Source organism: Lagenorhynchus albirostris, chromosome 2, assembly GCF_949774975.1.
Source record: "Lagenorhynchus albirostris chromosome 2, mLagAlb1.1, whole genome shotgun sequence".
Lineage (NCBI taxonomy): Eukaryota > Metazoa > Chordata > Mammalia > Artiodactyla > Delphinidae > Lagenorhynchus > Lagenorhynchus albirostris.
In genome coordinates this window covers 24,592,103-24,613,718 of record NC_083096.1, presented here as the reverse complement: position 1 = coordinate 24,613,718, position 21,616 = coordinate 24,592,103, and the positions used below count along the sequence as shown (strand labels likewise).

General features: G+C 41.2%; 1 protein-coding gene and 1 pseudogene across 2 annotated transcripts in view; one reads left to right on the top strand and one right to left on the bottom strand.

The window, feature by feature from the left end:
• SMYD3 (SET and MYND domain containing 3) overlaps positions 1-19,678 on the bottom strand; it is a 722,658-nt gene extending 702,980 nt beyond the window's left edge. For both annotated transcript variants that reach the window (XM_060128412.1, XM_060128421.1), the window contains exon 1: positions 19,454-19,678. In XM_060128412.1, coding sequence (XP_059984395.1) covers positions 19,454-19,617 — 164 coding nt within the window. In that variant the 5' untranslated portion in view covers positions 19,618-19,678. The remainder of the gene's footprint in view (positions 1-19,453) is intronic.
• Positions 19,679-20,450: 772 nt separating this feature from the next.
• Positions 20,451-21,353, top strand: LOC132515378 (translocon-associated protein subunit alpha-like; annotated as a pseudogene).
• Positions 21,354-21,616: the final 263 nt, after the last annotated feature.

Here is a 21,616-nt window from a genome sequence, read left to right as displayed (position 1 = left end):
TTGATTCAATACTATCATCAAATCTATGGGGTTTATTCAAATTTCATCAGCTGTCCCACGAATGTCCAATTTCTGATCCAAGATCACACTTTGCACTCAGTTGCCATGCTTCCTTGATCTCCTTTAATCTTGGAGTTCTTCAGTCTCTCCTTGTCATTCACATCCTTGATACTTTTGCAGGGTACTGCCTAGTTATTTTGTAGACTATCCCTCAATTTGGCTTTCCTTGAAGTTTCCTCATGATTAAATTCAGGTTACGCATTCTGGCATCTATACATCACAGAAGTGGTGCTGTGTCCTGTTCAATGTATATCAGGAAGCACATGATGTCAGTCTGTCCTGTTACTGGTGATACTAACTTTGATCACCTGTTTTACATTGTAAAGTTACTGTATTTTTCTCTTGTACTTAATAAGTATCTAGTAAGAAGACTCTTTGAAATTGTGTAAATATCTATTTCTGATCATACCCTTGCCCACTTATTTTAGCATCCATTGATGATTTTTGTCCAAAGGCACTGGATTAGATTCCTTCTGAGATCCCATCCAACTCAAACATTCTATCCCATGATTTTATTAACACCTTAAATTAAGAATTTCACCTTTATTTGGTGAAACTTGGAAACTTTAGACAGCAAGACTGCAGTGGGGGAGGTAATTTGCATAAACGCCACACTGATTAAAATTTCACAACACTGAAACACAGATTTATTTTATTGATGCTCTTTACCTAAGCAAGCAAGCCAGAAATATAAAGAGACTTACATACAAATTGTTTCTATAGTCTCTCTTAAGTAAATGTATGGTGGGATATTCATAACTCTAGAGGAAAAAAATCATATGAGTCTCCACAGATGAAGGAAATGCCTTAGGCAGAACTCAACACCTCTTCTTAATTAAAAACTCATGAGAGAGACTGGGAGTCAAGATGGCATACTAGGAGGATGCAGAATTCATGTCTCCTCACAACTAGGGCACCCACCAGCCACCGGTGGGGGACCACATACACCTAAGAGGATGGGAGGAACCCCCAGGGACCAGCTTGTGGGATCTTGGTTCCCAGGCCGGAGGTCGAGCCTGAGCTCCTGTGGTGGGAGCTCCAAGTCCAAATCTCTGGACTAACAGAGAACCTCAGACCCCAGGAAATCTCAATCGGAGTGAGGTCTCCCAGAGGTCCTCATCTCAGCACCAAGACCCAGCTCTATCCAACTGCCTGCAAACTCCAGTGCTGGACGCCTCAGGCCAAACAACCAGTAAGACAGGAATACAGCACCACCCATCAAAAAAAAAAAAAAAAATGAAATGACAAAAAAATTTGTTACAGACAAAGAAGCAAGGTAAAAACCTACAAGACCAAATAAATTAAGATGAAATAGGCAAATTACCTGAAAAAGAATTCTGAATAATGATAGTAAAGAGGATCCAAAATCTTGGAAACAGAATGGAGAAAATGCAAGAAACATTTAACAAGGACCTAGAAGAACTAAAGAACAAACAAAACAAACAAACAGTGATGAACACAATTACTGAAATTAAAAATACTCCAGAAGGAATCAATAACAGAATAACTGAGGCAGAAGAACGGAAAAGTGACCTGGAAGATAAAATGGTGGAAATAACTGCCAGGGAGTGGAATAAAGAAAAAAGAATGAAAAGAACTGAGGACAGTCTCAGAGACCACTGGGACAACACTAAATGCACCAACATTCAAATTATAGGGGTCCCAGAAGAAGAAGAGAAAAAGAAAGGGACTGAGAAATATCTGAAGAAATTATAGTCAAAAACTTCCCTAATATGGGGAAGGAAATAATCAATCAAGTCAAGAAGCACAGAGAGTACCATACAGTATACACCCAAGGAGAAACACTCCAAGAGACATATTAATCAAACTATCCAAAATTAAATACAAAGAAAAAGTACTGAAAGCAGCAAGGGAAAGCTACAAATAACATACAAGGGAATCCCCATAAGGTTAACAGCTGATTTTTCAGCAGAAACTCTGCAAGCCAGAAGGGAGTGGCAAGACATATTTAAAGTGATGAAAGCGAAAAACCTACAACCAAGACTACTCTACCCAGCAAGGACCTCATTCACATTCGACGGAGAAATTAAACCTTTACAGATAAGCAAAAGTTAAGAGAATTCACCACCACCAAACCAGCTTTACAACAAATGCTAAAGGAACTACTCTAGGCAGGAAACAGAGAGAAGGAAAAGACCTACAATAACAAACCCAAAACAATTAAGAAAATGGGAATAGGAACGTACATATCAGTAATTACCTTAAATGTAAATGATTTAAATATTCCAACCAAAAGGGTTAGGCTGGCTGAATGGATACAAAAACAAGACCCTTACATATGCTGTCCACAACAGACCCACTTCAGACCTAGGGACACATACAGACTGAAAGTGAGGGGATGGTAAAAGATATTCCATGCAAACGGAAATCAAAAGAAAGCTGGAGTAGCAATTCTCATATCAGACAAAATAGACTTTAAAATGAAGACTATTACAAGAGACAAAGAAGGACACTACATAATGATCAAGGGATCGATCCAAGAAGAAGATATAACAATTGTAAATATTTATGCACCCAACAAAGGAGCACCTCAATACATAAGGCGAATACTAACAGCCATAAAAGGGGAAATCGACAGTAACACATTCATAGTAGGGGACTTTAACACCCCACTTTCATCAATGGACAGATCATCCAAAATGAAAATAAATAAGGAAACACAAGCTTTAAAAGACACATTAAACAAGATGAACTTAATTGATATTTATAGGACATTCAACCCAAAAAAAACAGAATACACTTTCTTCTCAAGTCCTCAGGGAACATTCTACAGGATGGACCATATCTGGGGTCACAAATCAAGCCAGGGTAAATTTAAGAAAAGTGAAATCATATCAAGTATCCTTTCCAACCACAATGCTACGAGACTAGGTATCAATTACAGGAAAAAATCTGTAACAAATACAAACACATGGAGGCTAAAGAATACGTTACTAAATAACCAAGAGATCACTGAAGAATTCATAGAGAAAATCAAAAAATACCTTGAAACAAATGACAATGAAAACACGACGACCCAAAACCTATAGCATGCAGCAAAAGCTGTTCTAAGAGAGAAGTTTACAGCAATACAAGAAACAGAAAAATCTCAAATAAACAACCTAACCTTACACCTAAAGCAATTAGAGAAAGAAGAACAAAAAAAAACCCCAAAGTTAGCAGAAGGAAAGAAATCATAAAGATCAGATCAGAAATAAATAAAAAGAAAAGAAGGAAACAATAGCAAAGGTCAATAAAAATAAAAGCTGGTTCTTTGAGAAGATAAACAAAACTGATAAAGCATTAGCCAGAGTCATCAAGAAAAAAAAGGGAGAAGACTCACATCAACAGAATTCAAAATGAAAAAGGAGAAGTAACAACTGACACGGCATAAATACAAAGGATCAAGAGAGATTACTACAAGCAACTATATGCCAATAAAATGGACAACCTGGGAGAAATGGACACATTCTTAGAAAAGCACAACCTTCCGAGACTGAACCAGGAAGAAACAGAAAATATAAACAGACCAATCACAAGCACTGAAATTGAAACTGTGATTAAAAATCTTCCAACAAACAAAAGCCCAGGACCAGATGGATTCACAGGTGAATTCTATCAAACATTTACAGAAGAGTTAACCCCTATCCTTCTCAAACTCTTTCAAAATATAGCAGAGGGAGGAACACTCCCAAACTCATCCTACGAGGCCACCATCACCCAAATACCAAAATCAGACAAAGATGTCACAAAAAAAGAAAACTACAGGCCAACATCACTGATGAACATAGATGCAAAAATCCTCAGCAAAATATTAGGAAACAAAATCCAACAGCACATTAAAATCATCATACACCAAGATCAAGTGGGGTTTATCCCAGGAATGCAAGGATTCTTCAGTGTATACAAATCAATCAATGTGACAAACCACATTAACAAATTGAAGGAGAAAAACCATATGATCATCTCAATAGATGCAGGAAAAGCTTTTGACAAAATTCAACACCCATTTATGACAAAAACCCTCCAGAAAGTAGGCACAGAGGGAGCTTACCTCAACATAATAAAGGCCATATATGACAAACCCACAGCCAACATCGTTCTCAATGGTGAAAAACTGAAACCATTTCCACTGAGTTCAGGAACAAACAAGGTTGCCCACTCTCACCACTATTATTTAACATAGTTTTGGAAGTTTCAGCCACAGCAATCAGAGAAGAAAAAGAAATAAAAGGAATCCAAATTGGAAAAGAAGAAGTAAAACCGTCACTGTTTGCAGATGACATGATACTATACATAGAAAATCCTAAAGATGCTACCAGAAAACTACTAGAGCTAATCAATGAATTTGGTGGAGTAGCAGGATACAAAACTAATGCACAGAAATCTCTTGCATTCCTATACACTAATGATGAAAAATCTGAAAGAGAAATTAAGGAAACACTCCCATTTACCACTGCAACAAAAAGAATAAAATACCTAGGAATAAACCTACCTAAGGAGACAAAAGACCTGTGTGCAGAAAACGGTAAGACACTGATGAGAAAAATTAAAGATGATACAAACAGATGGAGAGATATACCATGTCGTTGGGTTGGAAGAATCAACATTGTGAAAATGATTATACTACCCAAAGCAATCTACAGATTCAATGCAATCCTTATCAAACTACCAATGGCGTTTTTCACAGAACCAGAACAAAAAAATTCACAATTTGTACGGAAGCACAAAAGACCCCGAATAGCCAAAGCAATCTTGAGAAAGAAAAACGGAGCTGGAGGAATCAAGCTCCCAGACTTCAGACTATACTACAAAGCTACAGTAATCAAGACAGTATGGTATTGGCACAAAAACAGAAATATAGCTCAATGGAGCTGGATAGAAAGCCTACAGATAAACACACACACCTATGGTCACCTTATCTCTAGGCAAGAGTATACAATGGAGAAAAGACAGCCTCTTCAATAAGTGGTGCTGGGAAAACTGGACAGGTACTTGGAAAAGAATGAAATTAGAATGCTTCCTAACACTATACATGAAAATAAACTCAAAATGGACTAAAGACCTATATTTAAGGCCAGACACTATAAAACTCTTAGAGGAAAACATAGAACACTCTATGACGTAAATCACAGCAAGATCCTTTTTGACCCACCTCCTAGAGAAAGGGAAATAAAAACAAAAATAAATAAATGGGACCTAATAAAACTTAAAAGCTTTTTGCACAGCAAAGGAAACCATAAAAAAGATGAAAAAACAACCCTAAGAATGGGAGAAAATATTTGCAAATGAAGCAACTGACAAAGGATCAATCTCCAAAAGATACAAGCAGCTCATGCAGCTCAACATCAAAAAAAAAAACCAACCCAATCCAAAAATGGGCAGAAGACCTAAATAGACATTTCTCCAAAGAAGATATACAGATTGCCATCAAACACGTGAAAGGATGCTCAACGTCACTAATCATTAGAGAAATACAAGTCAAAACTACAGTGAGGTATATCACCTCACACCAGTCAGAACGGCCATCATCAAAAAATCTACAAACAATTAATGCTGGAGAGGGTGTGGAGAAAAGGGAACCCTCTTGCACTGTTGGTGGGAATGTAAATTGGTACAGCCACTATGGAGAACAGTATGGAGGTTCCTTAAAAAACTACAAATAGAACTACCATATGACCCAGCAATCCCACTACTGGGCATATACACAGAGAAAACCATAATTCAAAAAGAGTCATGTACCACAATGTTCATTGCAGCTCTATTTACAATATCCAGGACATGGAAGCAACCTAAGTGCCCATTGACAGATGAATGGATAAAGAAGATGTGGCACATATGTACAATGGAATATTACTCAGCTATAAAAAGACGAAATTGAGTTATTTGTAGTGAGGTGGATGGACCTAGAGTCTGTCATACAGAGTGAAGTCAGAAAGAGTAAAACAAATATCATATGCTAATACATATACATGGAATCTAAAAAAAAGGTTCTGATGAACCTAGGGGCAAGACAGAAATAAAGACACGGATGTAGAGCATGGACTTGAGGACACGGGGAGGGGGAAGGGTAAGCTGGGAGGAAGTAAGAGAGTAGCACTGACATATATACACTACCAGATGTAAAATAGATAGCTAGTGGGAAGCTGCTGCATGGCACAGGGAGATGAGCTCAGTGCTTTGCAACCACCTAGAGGGTTGGGATAAGGAGGGTGGGAAGGACATGGAAGAGGGAGGGCATATGGGTAGATATGTAGGCATTTTGCTGATTCACTCTGTTATACAGCAGAAACTAACACAACACTGTAAAGCAATTATACTCCAATAAAGATGTTAATAAATAAATAAACTCATGAGAAAATGTAAATGAATGGATGCCTCCTTAACATGATAAAATATATGTACCTGAGTCGTAAAACCAGCACCTTAATTAATAAGGAAACCCTAATGTCCAGGAACAACACAAGAATGCCAACTATCTTCACGACTATTAAACATTGTTCTGGAAGCATTACTCAAAGTAATTAGCCTAGAAAGAACACTCAGAGGCATAAAAATTGAAAAAGAAGAAACTACGTGTTTGAAGATGACATAAGAGTACTCCTAGAAATTAAATTATCTGTAATTAAAACAGTGTGGTACCTATGCATAAATAGACAGATAAACCAATGGAAAAGAGTAGAAAGTCAAGAGTTAGACCCAATTAGTACATGATCTAGAATATGATTACTGGAGCCAATCATTGGGACAAAAATAATCTTCCTAATAAATGGAACAACTGGATATCCATTTGGAAAAAGATAAGATTAGATCCATTCCTTACACCATACATAAGAATAAACGCAAATGAATCAGAGATCTAAATGTAAAGATTTAAAGTATACAAATTCTAGAAAAAAACATGTGAATTACTCTATCACAAGAAGTTAAAACACAAATGACAACCAGAAAGAAAATATTTGCAATATTTCTCAAACATGAGACTAATATCTCTAATATACAAAAAAAGTTTTAAATCTGAAGGAAAGAACAAAAGTCTTATAGAAAAACAGGCAAAAGATATATAAAGACAATTCACAAAGAGATATTCATATAATCATGGCCTTTAAACATATGAAAAGATGTTTAACTTTATTGATAATACAATTTAAATGCAAACTGAAAACTATACTGAGATACCACTGTTCACCCATCAGACTGGTAAAAATTCAAAAGGTTGACAGTACACTGAGTCTGCAAAGCTGAGGGAAACCAGCACTCTCATACTGATACGTTGCTAGTGGAGTTGTGAAATGGTGCCGCCCCACACATAGGCATTTACACGTTCACCTAACAATCCCACTTCTAGGAATTTACCCTGAGTATATACCGGCAACAATATAAAAACACCTATGCGCAAGGTTATTGATTACAGCACTATTCACAATTGCAAAATACTGGAAATTACCTAAATGTCCAAGCATAGGAAATTAGCAACTATGGTACACACATAAAGTGGAGTACTTTGGAGCTATAAAAAAGAATAAGAAAGATCTCTGTAAATACGATATGGAGTAGTTTTTTAAGTGAAGAAAGCAAGTGCAAAAGAGCAAATAAAGTACGCTACCTTTTGTGTAAGAACGGAAAATAATAAACACATATATTTGCTTCTCTTTACCGAAGAGAGAGAGACAGAGAGAAGATAAACCAGAAAACAATGAACTTGCTTATCTACAAAGGGTGGCAGGGACGAACAGTATGAATATGGGAGGGGGGCTAACACTTCGCTTTTTCATAGTTTGAGTTTTAGAAGCATGTGGATGTTCCATATATTCAAAATATAAAATTAAATCAAAAAGGATGAGGGGGAAAAACTAAAACTGAAAGCAAAGTGAAACAAATGAACTCAATTGTATTTCTTTTTTTTTTTTTTTAATTATTTTTTTGGCAGTGTTGGGTCTTCGTTGGTGTGCACGGGCTTTCTCTAGTTGCAGCAAGCACGGGCTTCTCATTGCAGTGGCTTCTCTTGTTGCAGAGCACGGGCTCTAGGTGCACGGGCTTTAGTAGCTGCAGCGAGTGGGCTCAGTAGTTGTGGCGCATGGGCTCTAGGGCATGTAGGCTTCAGTAGTTGTGGCATGCAGGCCCAGTAGTGGTGGCACATGGGCTTAGCTGCTCCGCAGCATGTGGGATCTTCCCGGACTAGGGATCAAACCCGTGTCCCCTGCATTGGCAGGCGGATTCATAACCACTGCGCCACCAGGGAAGTCACTCAATTGTATTTCTAATAAATACCAATAAATATAATGAAGGCGAAAAAAAGAAAGAATGTAAAACGAACACAGTATTTAAGTGTATATTCTCAGTCTTTGGCAGAGTAGAGGGGAAAGGGAAATTGTAAACAAATTCTGTACTGTTTCAAATAGGGTCTTTTTTTTTTTTTTTTTTTTTTTGCGGTACGCGGGCCTCTCACTGTTGTGGCCTCTCCCGTTGCGGAGCAAAGGCTCCGGACGCGCAGGCTCAGCGGCCATGGCTCACAGGCCCAGACGCTCCACGGCATGTGGGATCTTCCCGGACCGGGGCACGAACCCGTGTCCCCTGCGTCGGCAGGCGGACTCTCAACCACTGCGCCACCAGGGAAGCCCTCAAATAGAGTCTTTTTGTTAATGATGTGGGCAAAGCAATTCTGAAACAATTTTAGATATTATATAGAGTTGAACAAATGAGTAAATACATTGAGGCTTTCGAGGCCAGAGTTCTCACTGAGCCAGAAAGGATATACAATTATGGAACCGGGAAAGGCAAGAAAGAACCCTGAGGAGACAAGTCGGAATTGAAAGTACTGATATGAACTCATGATTTCTAAAATATGTGTACGTATGTGTATATGTATGCATATTTGCATGAACCTGCATACTTCCTCTGTCCTCTGAAAGAGTCAAAGAGCAAAAACATCCCAGGGGCAGTGAGCATATCTAGCGCTCAGATCTTGGTCTCTAATATTATTTCTCACTAAAAGAAACCAGGAATCCTCAGAGAAATACTGATTCCAGAGTTTTGGCAGGATGGGTACAGGATGAGTCTAAAACATCTGTTATGCCAGAAAGCAAAGAAGTGTTAAAGAAAAAAAAAAAAAGGAGAGAAGAGAAGGAAAGAAAAGGAAGGGTAGGTAGAAAGAGAGAGGGAGGGAGAAAGAGAAGAAGGAAGGAAGGAAGGAAGAAAGGAAGGGTGGGAGGGAGGAATAAAGAAAACTTGGGGGCATATCACAAGGACACAGGATCTACCTTGAAAGGTTTCATACTAAAAAAAGATCTGGGACAATTTGAGTACGAAAACAATTAGGTACCTAATTAATTCTAAACCACTGAAAAAATGGAAATACTTGAGTCCATACTGATAATAACAAGATAACTAATAAGGAAGGAGGACAGGCTCTTATGGTGGAATGCTGAACTGAATGTCAACTGGTAAGTGTGGAGGAGTGCTATAGGTAAAAAATGAGCATTTTGCAACTACTATACCAAAGATTCAATCAATAGTCACCCATGGATGCATAAATCTCAGGGGAAATTTTAATGAACAGGATATTTCCATCTTACAACGTCTCCCCACAAACTGGCTGGGGGGAAAAATAATACACAGTGGCAAAAATAGGACAACAGCTTGACTGAGTGATCAGTTTAACACTATCAATGAAAGGACCCTGTTAACCTCCAGATGTGATACCTAAAATAAGGAATGTTCTGTTAAAAAGAAAAACATGTCTGCTGTAACTACTGAAGCTCGCCCCTAGAGCCTACACTCTGCAACAGAAGCCACTGCCATGAGAAGCCCGCGCAACGCAACGAAGAGTAGCCCCAGCTCGCTGCAACTAGAGAAAGCCCGCGTGCAGCAACGAAGACCCAACGCAGCCAAAAATAAATAAATAGAATTTTAAAAATAAGTAAATGTTCAAAATGATCTTTAAAAATAATTCCAGGTTCTCGTTTCATACTTTCTACACACATAATACTAAAACTAAATTCCAGTCCATGATACATGAAAGAGATACGCACTTAGGAATCATTTCAACATCTGATTATGTATGTATAGTCTCGAATTCCTTTTCATCTTATTCAGGATGCTCAAATATCCAGTGGATAAGTGTTTACTGAGTATTTACGTTAGGCTATAAGTCATTTCATCTACCCTTTTAAATCTCTGCTACGCGTGTGTGATCAGCAGACCAGCAGCTTTAGCATCACCTAGGAGTTTGTTAGAAACGCAGAATCTTACATGCAACCCAGACCTTACTGAAGCAGAATCTGCACTTTAACAAGATCTTCAGGTGATTCTTCTGCACATTAAAGTTAAATAAGGCCTCCTCTAAGTGACTTAACAGATTTATTTCTAGCTCCTACTAAATCTGGTGCATGTAGAGTGATTCCCCAGAGCAGCTCTCTTCCATGCCATGACTCATACTTCTTGTTTTCTCCATCTCAACTCACTGCCCCCACAGTCATCAAGATAAGGTAAGAGAGAGCAGAGAACATGGCACAGGATATTTTATGGTAGACCTGGAAATGGCTTGTGCAACCTCTAGCCCAAACTCCATTGGCCAAAACTGAGTCACAAGCCCCAGTCTAACAAGGAGGCTTGGAAATGTAGTCATCTTATGTACCCACCCAAGGAAAATGAATAAAGTTTATAATGGATACTGTGATATCTCAGAAACACCATGGAAAGCTGAATAACCAGGCCTGAGCAAAGTCAGAGCAAGGAGAATTATGATGAGGACCATGAAGAGAAGTTCTACTTCTCTCAGTTCAAATTCTAATGCCAATGGCCAGCCAGTAAACTGGCTCACCTGGCTCACGTTTTATCAAGAGGTTCACTCTTGGTCTAATCAGCTGGCAACTCAAAGAAAAAAAAAAAGCAGACATAAACTGGCAAAAATTTCAAAGTCACCTTCATCCCAAGCAGCACCACCCTTTTATACAATTCCAAATGAAACAAAGACTTTCTCAACGTTTATTCAAATCTTTAATTACAAAAAGTGATACAAGCTTTGAAAAATACAAAATATATAAAGTACAAAAGGATATCTTCCCCCCTCCAAGTCCCATCCTCCAAAAGTAACCGTATTAGAATTCTGGGGTGTTCTTCCAGACCTCTTCTACACGCACAAGTACATGCACACAAAAATTTTATTTAAAATACACACATTGTTCTACAACTTTATTCACCCAACAATGTGTTACTGACATCCATCCACATCCACTGTAGAAACAGATCCACTTCAATCTTAACAGCTACATGGATTCTACAATATGGCTGCACCATAACTTAACCAGTTCCTATTAATGCACATTAAAATTCTCTCTCCTTTTTTCTTAATTACAAAAATGCTATACTAAGTATTCTTGTGCAACCATTGTTATTTTCATTTGTCAGAATCCCAAAAATACGGTCAAGAAAACACAGTGCTCAATTTTGCTAGGTACTACCAAATTGCCCTCCAAAGGAGCATACCAATTTACACTCTACAAATGTCTGAATGCTCTCTAGTTCATATCTGTGCTTACAAGGAACATAATAGACACTTTAGAGTCATTATGAGAATTAAGTGAAGTACTATTTAAGGTAAAGCGCTTAAAATCATGCCTGTCATTGCTTAGTAAGTGATAATCATATTAGCTACTGAAAAATAATTTTCAGTCATCATATACTGTGGTAACAAGTAAATGGAAAATGGCTCTCTTACTTTCCCTTAATAATCAAGGTTAATCACCATCGCAAGTCCCTTGACTCTTAAACGACCAGAACCAGCCAGAGTTAGAAGACGGGAAGCAAACGTAAAACAAGTCATACTAACAGAGAGGCACTAACTCCATACTTTGGTTCCTGATCCCAGTATATCCTGGCAGGTTACAAGAAAACCAGAACAAATATTGTTCATGGTTCACAACATACACTAGAGAACAAATCTGAGCCTCTCCAAATGTCACAAAAGACAGGTACAGTCTTTTATAACGGTGGTTCTCAAAGTAGGGTCCCGGGACTCCAAAGCCCTTTCAGGAGGCCCACGAGGTCAAAACTATTTTCATAATAATACTAAGACATTTTTTGTCTTTTTATTCTCTTTCTCTCACAATGTACAGTGGAGTTTTCTAGAGGTTAAATGACTTGTGATTTTACAATACACTAAATGCAGGAGCAGTTGTGAGAATCTGAGGGTGTTCTATTAAGCCAGACATTAGAGAGACATACAAAAATGAAAGTACGCGAATTTTCTCAGCAAATTTTCTTTTGTTTTGCAAATACAGTCTGTGTCATTAAAATCCTTGTCAAAATGCAATGATTCATTATGTTTAAATCCAGTCGTCCCTTGGTATCTGCAGTGGATTGGTTCCAGGACCCTCACAATACTAAAATCCTCAGACGCTCAAGTCCCTTATGTAAAATGGCATACTATTTACATACAACCTACACACATCCTTTCATATACTTTAAATCATCTCTAGATTATTTATAACACCTAATACAATGTAAATGTATGTAAATAGTTGTAAATAAAAGGTAAATGCTATGTAAATAGTTGCCTTTGCACTGCAAATTCAAGTTTTGCTTTTTGGAACTTTCTGGACTTCTTCTGTCCCCTGAATATTTTTGATCCATGGAGGGCTGACTGTATATAATTTCAAAACTTATCAGTTTTAATATTTTAAGCAGTAAAATCAATAAATATAACCACACTGCTTGCATGGTTATGTTTTGTTTAAACCCCTGCAGGGCCCTAAATAACTTTTTTTTTTTAACCCTCCTATGAAATCTTTTTCTATAATTCTTAAGAGGGTAAAGTGGTCCTGAGACTGAAGTTTGAGAACCACGGGTGTATGAAATCAGCTGCCTCAAATGACAGCATATAAGTCAAGAGAAGTCAAACCACAGGTATTAGCCCGCTGCTTCAATTCTCTTTCTGTGAAGGTCAGAGCCAACCTTGTAAGGAGTAGCACAGCTTCACAGAAGATTTCAGTGGGTCTCAGAGATGGTAGCATAAGTAGAAAAGGCAAATCCAAGGGCAGGAAAAAATGAGTGTTCCAATGAGAACAAATCAATGATTCCTCCATGACAAAAGGGTCTAAAATAAAAACCCGACACCAGCTGGCCAGGTTCCCAAACATGTGCTGCCATTTGGGGAACTCAGGATCCCTAACAAACTGGGCACTCTGTACCAGTAGAAGCCACAATAGCCATGGTGAGAGGAAGTCTGCACTGTTGAGTTCTAGGCACCAGCCTCCATCCCTGTCCCCATGGTTGCTCTGTTCTTGAGCCCCTGAACAAGCACCAGGCTGTCTGAAGAAGGAGAACTTACTGCTATCCACAAAGCAGGTCATCCTGTCTGATTAAGAACGTCCTCTGCTGTGGCATTCACATGGACCAAATGTTTTCAGGCTCAGGGCTCTGCCATACAGCCCTTCACCAAAGTTCCATGCAGAAGAAAAGGTAGTAGCAAAAGAAACAGGAATTATAACTCCCACTTAAAAAGAAAAATGGAAGTCATATCCAAAGAGTCCTTTCCCAACCCACATCATTATCAATCCTTCTACTTTATTTTACTCTAAGCCCTTGACCTTCCAGTAAGCCCATGAACCACTGTCCAGGAATGTGCAAACCCTGATTTCAATGCTCTCAAGGTCCTTCCCTTGAGAAGATTTTGCTAGTCTTTCCATCTTCCAAGCCCATCCCCCCAGGAAGAGTCTGCAACACTACAGCAGCTCACTTGCACCTGGTGCTGGGATACTTCACAAAACCAGCTGTAAACCCAGAGAATGTCTTTTATACACTATTTGAACAGAAGTGAGCGCCTCCCTGTCTCCACTTGGCTCTTTCTGGTCAGCCCTTAAACCCCGGGTCAGGAAGCCAAAATGAGAATTCTGCCTTTGTTGAAACCATTCCTTCCAATGCCTAGCATTCTTGGTAACTTCACTTATTTAGAAGATTCATCTAACACCTCGGCCTCTCAGTCTCCTGATCATTCCAACATTTTTCTTATTCCCTACCTCAGTCACTTTCTGCATACCCTAAACCCTGTGGTACCAAATCACACACTACTTCTAAAGCATATGTGTGTCAAGTCACCCCATCCTCTGACCACTCCACCATCGCTCTGAGCACATCAGGTCCTCTAATCCATTGCTTCCACCACATTTCACTGTTCATCACCTTCCTCATGACCTCAGTCCCTAGCTTAGAAATATGGTCCATGATTACACTCTTCCTTGCCCACGACTTCAGCTTCCTGCTTCCTCTCTCCACCCATCATGGTAACCAGGTAGCCCTGGGTGAGCCCAATTCTCACAGTCAAACTGCCGACCACTGGGAGAAAAGAGCACTAGTCTGCTAACTGCTCTCACGGTAAATAAATGAACAAAAGTTTTAAGTGGACCCTTAGCACTTCCCAGCAACCCCGCTATATTTTCCTAAGCAATTCCCTTTCCTCTCCTAGAAGAATATTTCACACCTTCTCCTCTCTGAGAATCTGTCACTCAGCAGCCGCCTCCCTAGTTGTCCTCAAGCCTTGCAGTCACTGCTGTTACCTTCTCAGGCACCTCTTCTTCTTACCCCAGTATAAGAAGGTATTCCCTCCTGCTTCCACCCCAGGTTCAGTCCTTGGCCAAGACGGATTACATCATCTCACCAGGGTTCTTTTTTTTGCCCTTTACTGCCTGATCATATTTACCCACACTGTAGCTCAAATGTAGTTGCTTTATTTCCTATAATTGATCTACTCTGTCTCATGAACATGGGGCTGTTTTTTCTATAATTAATCCAAGCTTCCTCAAGAACACTCACCCTAGTAAATAGCCAGAAATGTAATATTTGCCAAATAATATCTCAGTCTCTTCCAGTTAATATTCAGACATTTAAGTTTAACTCCTTACCAGAGCTGGTTTCAACAGTCGCTTTCAGGTAAATATTTCTCCAAGTGGGGCTTATGGGACATCCTTACGGTGGCAAGACCTCAGATCTTGACGTCTCTATGGATCCTCACTGGTCTCTGCTGCAAGGCAGTGATCAGGTCCTATGGCTGGACTGGTGCCATCTCACCTTTTGGGATGTCATGCTGCCTCCCACCTCTGGTCTCCATGTTCCTGACCTAGAGTCACACACAGCCCTTTGTCATGATGCCTGCTGTTCCACCAGGCCTCTAAGCTTGTCCACATCCCTGAAGTGATATGAGAGCACTTCAGAATCCCCTGCCAGCACAGACTCATGCAGCCGGCCACTTTCTCTTACCACTGCTATGCCCTAGGCCCCAATGTTGGCACAGCAACAGCCTACACAGCTCTCAAGCTTACAAATAAGGAGCAGACCCAAAGGTCTTCTACTTTTTTTTTTTTTTAAGGCCTTCTACTTTTGACTGACCCGTCAACCCATTTAATACCCTCACCCCAACCCCAGAACTTTGGCCAGACAAGGAAGGTCAGAACATATGTTTCTCACAATCTATTTCCCCCCCGCCCATCCCCTGCTTCCCATAAGCCACCAGGGCTGAAAAAAGATGGACTTTCCAATTCATTCTCCTTCCTCCTGGGAGGCACTAAGCCTCATACTCAGCTTTAGTGATGGAAGAAATACCCTCTTTACCCTGCAGAAGAAACTATTATTAGAGTTTGCCATGGAAGCTCTTGATAATGGAAACTGCAGGCAACTTGGAACTTTAGAAAACCAAAAACAAAGAATGACTTTAAATTCCCCAAAATATTATCCCTTCACAACTCCAACAGTTAGAATCACTTGTGTACTAGGTCCCAGAGATATAAAGATTAGACTTAGGTCACTAAAGTGGGGAGACCTACAAACAAAATAATTACAATGGAATTTTATGTGTTACATATACCAAAACAAACAGAAGACACAAATAACCCTTGTCAATCTTCTCCAGCTCCATCAAATTAAAAATGGATAAGAAAAAGGATAATATAAATTATTTCAGGTCACAATTTCATTGTCATTTAATCTTTCTCCAATTTATATACCTCATTCTTTCCCACTCACAACACAAAATACCAGGAGCCAATCCATGAAAAAAAAAGGAAAGGAAAGGAAAAGAAAAGGAAAGGAAAAAAGCAAGAGAAGTCATAAAGCAGGTTTAAGTTTCTCTATTAATAAAAATAAATATGCAAGAACTAAAGCACTAATCAAAACAGCCCAAGGCCAAAGGAAATCAGGTAGAATCTTATAATAATAAATGATCTGGAGAGTAATGAAGTAATTACAATAAATACCTGTTCTTTTATTCTATTTTGGTCCCCCCCACACTTTCCATGGAACTGTTGTTATTCGTTACAAACTAATATTTTCATTCCATTTCTTAATTCAAATGGAAGGCAGCAAAAGGACAAAAACAACTAGAGGAGAATTCTGCGAGATGTTCATACTACAAATTAAAAGCTTACTACATGCCAGGCACTGGAGTTTACAAAAATTGAAAGACATCTACTCTTAAGGACTTCACAGCTAATAAGAAACAAATTTTACTTACAAGGTGATAAGGAACACAGAATTGTATCCCCCCATTGATGAGCATTCAATATTGGTAGAAAACTGCGTAAGACAACGCACCAAAGTTTGATTTCTCTAACACTACCCTCAGGCTGCAGTGATTCCCAGCTAAGCACTTCAGAAACACAACAACCACTGAAGCAGAAGTGTTCAACAGAGCTCCTGCTACTAGGAGCACTAGTTCAGCACCTGTGAACTATGTCCTAGCAATCCAAAATTAAGTGCAGGGCTTCCCTAGTGGCGCAGTGGTTGAGAGTCTGCCTGCCGATGCAGGGGACGCAGGTTCATGCCCCGGTCCGGGAGGATCCCACATGCTGCGGGGCGGCTGGGCCCGTGAGCCATGGCTGCTGGGCCTGGGCGTCCGGAGCCTGTGCTCCACAGCGGGAGGGGCCACAGCTGTGAGAGGCCACAGCAGTGAGAGGCCCACGTACCGCAAAAAAAAAAAAAAAAAAAAAATCCATTTGTTTGTTTTAGTTTGTTTTGTTTGGATCCTTGGCATTTACTGATATTACCTTTCCTATGTTTATGTTTGCTGATTTCTCCATTATAATATGCATATGGTGGGAAGTAGAACCTACCTCCTTTCTTAAAAGCCACGAAGGCCAACTACTCACCTTCTCAACTTCCCTTGTAGCTAGGATGCAGGCAGTGACCCAAGCTCAACCAATCCAAGACACCCACTGAGAACTTTGAATCAGAAGCTAATATCCGGAGTTCCCTGGTTGCCTAGTGGTTAGGATTCCGGGCTTTTACTGCCACGGCCTAGGTTCAGTCCCTGGTCGGGGAACTGAGATCCAGCAAGCCTCGCGGCACAGCCAAGAAGATTAAATAGAAAAAAAAAAAGAAAGAAAGAGAAAGCTAATATCACAAAGAAGCATGGCTGAGCTGGCAACTTTCCAGCAATAACCAGTTTCCCAAGCAGCAGTGGCGGCGGCAGTGGTGGCAAGAATAGCAGCAGCAGTAGGGTCCAGTGTCATAGTGCTGGCGACACATGCTGCAGAACCCAGTATTACCAGGCAGCGTCAGAAGGAACGTACTCTCCAGGTCCCAACCCCATCTACTTCTGAAGTGCAATTCTGACTGTGGAACTCCCCTGGTTCCTGCCCATTTTCAGAGCTGGGTTTCCTCTAGACTTTAAAAGGATGCCAAGAACTCCCCAAAACTCTTTCATGAAATTCCTTTTCTCGTTTAAATCATTACAGTTCTTGTTAATAAGAAAAATAAGTGATAGCAGTAATGGAATTTTATTGGTAAATCAAGAAGTATGCCACATACAAAGGGCTGGGTTTGTGCAGTCTATTTGGAAAGTGGACAATTCCATGTTCCATGTGAACTAAAGTTCAGCTCTGATAATTCAATTAATAATCTGTCATCGTGTATTCATTCCAAAACTTTTCTATTCCAACTACTAAATAACTTGGCAGTCTGGTTTCATCTGCAAGATGATCCACATCTTCATCAATTAATGTTATAAGACTTAAGAAAAAGCAAGTTCTCTGTTCTGGACTACATTCAAACTCTAGAAACACCTCCAAAGGATTTAACAGGATGAACATCCCAGCTTTCTCTCTAATTTGCTTGAATGAGAATCAAAGGTCTATAACTTTCAATGTTGAAGCCTTCAGCATTTCATTTCTTGAAAGGAATGAATTGTTTTCAACCACACAGTTTACAAAACCTTCAAGGTGTTCACTCCTCAAAGAATTTTTTTTGTTGTTGCTGTTATCATTACTTCAGGAAGCAACAAATACAATTAAGTAACTTTAAAATATGAAAATAAATTCCTCAATTATGAACCAAATAAGGACATAGTAATACTAACGGTCAAGCTACTGATTTGAGCTTTGCCCTTACCCCCTCACCTCCATCCACCCCAATCCCAGACTAATAGGTCTGGAAGAGCAGTCATGGAAAAAAATCATCCCAGCCATCTAAAACAGAGCTCTTCTCCTTGACATATAATAGGAGCTCAAGAACAATTGTTGCTTGAATACAATTCCTATGACTGTGCATACATATTACACATTTCCATAAATTGCTCTCCCATAGCACTTTACATTGACCCAGTGCTTACAGGCTTACAAATTACTTTCACATGAATTCTTGCATCTAGATAGGCGGTTAAGAGTTAGACCTGCCTGCAGTCATTAAATGCAAAGCACACGATGGAACCTCAGTAACTTATGCTCCTACAGCACAGTACTGCATCTCTATTTCAGCCCTTCTGATACATTGTAATTAATTATCTCGCTCACTTATCTGCTCCTTAAGGATTCTTAAGGACGCCCCGTTCATCTTTGTATCCCCAGGCCAAACAGAACCTGGACCACAGGAAGTGCTCCGTGAACACCAAGATTCTTCTGCGTCCTGCGAGCCCCGCACTTTCTTGGCGAGGCCTCGGCCGTCAGCCTGACTTACACCATCCGTTCTCCCACTCACCCCCACCTCCTCCAACTGTGATTTCCACAACGGCACCAATGAAGCTTATCGCCTGAGACACAGACTTTTTTGTTCCGCAGCAAAACTACCCACGGCTCAACGTCTCCCCTTAAGTCTGCCCACCGGCTCTCTCCAGTTAATACTACGGCGGGGTGGGGTGGTAGCAGGTCCAGCTGGGGCTGCGTCTGGGGTCCCTCCAACCCCCGCCGCGGCAGCCCAGGGAACGGCCAAGCGGAGTCTGTCAGCTGCGAGGCGCCCCCGGGAGCCGCTCATCTGGGGAAGTGCGGGGCTGGGCATCTGGGCAGCACCGGCGAGACCTTGTGCAGCCACAGCCAGGGAGAGTCCCGGGGAGGGCTGCCCCCCCCGCCACGCCCTCAGCACCCCGGACCCCTCACTGCTCTGGACTCAGGTGGGCGAGGGAGGTACGTACCCGAGGAGGCAGCGGTCGCAGACGACACCACGACTCCCCTTGCACACCGTGTACGCCAAAGGATCCGAGCGGAAAAGCAGCTCTCCGGGGCGCAGTGGCGCCAACGCACGCAGCCCGTTTCCCCTGTCGGCGGTGCTGAACTTTTCCACCTTCGACGCCTCCATCCTCGCAGAGCTCCCGCACCTCAGGCGTCCGCCGCGTTTCGCAGCTGGCGTCTCGCGGGCTGCCGGGAGCCGGGCGCCTGCGCCTTGCGCTCACGTACCCCGAGGGGCGGGGCGGGCGCGACGGAGCCTCTGAGCATGCCCAGATGGAGTCTCGAGGTTGGTCCCGCTGGTTGGGGTGAGGGCGTTGCTGGCCTTCCCACCTGCTCTCCCAACCTTTCGGACCCGAGGCGGTTCCGCGAGGAGAGGCGGTGTTTTTCCCCTCCAACATTTTATTAGGATAATTTTAATGCAGACGGGAAGTTGAGAGCACAGTGCAGTGAACACCTGTATACCCTCCACCTAGATCAAACAATTCTTACCATTTTGCGGTTTCTGCTCATTTTCTCCCAGTATGGATGTACGTATGTGTGTATGTACGTGTGTGTGTTTATAAAAGTTGTTGAGGGCTTCCCTGGTGGCGCAGTGGTTGAGAGTCCGCCTGCCGAGGCAGGAGACACGGTTCATGCCCCGGTCCGGGAGGATCCCATATGCCGCGGAGCGGCTGGGCCCGTAAGCCATGGCCGCTGAGCCTGCGCGTCCGGAGCGTGTGCTCCGCAACGGGAGAGGCCACAAAAGTGAGAGGCCCGCGTACCGAAAAAAAAAAAAAAGTTGTTGAACCGCTTGAAAGTTGTTGTGTTGAACCGTTTGAGTTGCAGACATCATAACGTTCCATAACTAATACTTTACATCATGACATGTCATAATTAAATACTGTAGCATGCATTTCCACAGAATAAGAACAATATGCTATGAAACTACAACAAACAGGGACCGGACGCCGGAGCGGCGGCGCCATGAAGTCCCTCCCCCGCCTGCTGCTGCTTCTCCTGCTGCTGTTCCCTGCCAGCCTCTTGCTCCGAGGAGATCCTGGAGGCTCATTGGCAGTGACTCGAGGTCTTACAGAAGATGAAGAAACAGTGGAAGATTCTATAAATGAAGATGAAGACGATGAAGCAGAGGTGGAAGATGATGAACCCACATATTTGGCCGAAGATAAAGAGGAAGAAGATGTATCTGGTGAACCTGAAGCTTCACCGAGTGCAGATACAACCATCCTGTTTGTGAAAGGAGAGTTTCCAGCAGATAACATTGTGAAGTTCCTGGTAGGCTTTACAGACCAGATTTTATTGTTGAATCTCTAGACACCTCATTCCGTTATCTTCAGGACTACCAGTTTTACATCCAGAATTTCACAGCTCTTCCTCTGAACACTGTAGTGCCGCCCCAGAGGCAGGCAGTTTTTGAGTACTCCTTCATTCCTGCAGAGCCCGTGGGTGGAAGGCCCTTTGGTCTGGTCTGAACTACAAAGATTTGAACGGCAACATTTTCCAAGATGCTGTCTTCTATCAAACAGTTACAATTATTGAGACAGAAGATGGGTTAGATGGAGAAACAATCTTCGGGTATATGTTCCTTACTGGTCTTGGGCTCTTTGTGGTTGTTGGCCTTCATCAGCTCCTAGAATCTAGAAAGCACAAGAGACCCATACAGAGGTAGAGATGGGTAGGTCAAGTCAAAATGATGTTGACATGAGCTGGATTCCTCAGGAAACTTTGAATCAAATCAATAAAGCTTCACCAAGAAGGTTGCCCAGGAGACAGGCACATCAATGGGATCTGATGAGTAAATCTTACTTTGTGCAACAGTTCGGTCTTTACTTAACCTGCAAGAGTGTTTTTCAACATGACGGGAATTAGTGCAGAGAAGCCCTATCACCATAGAAAGCAACTATTACTTATGTGTGGACTGAGCAATCAGAGTCAATAATATTGCTGAAAATCCACTGCATTTATTTTTCTAAAGTAACAAATGTGGGGACTCCCCTGGTGATCCAGTGGTTAAGACTCCACACTTCCACTGGACACAGGTTCCATCCCTCCTCGGGGAACTAAGATCCTGTATGTCATGTGGTACATCCAAAAAATAAATAAATAAATAAAGTAACAAATTTGAGGGTTTT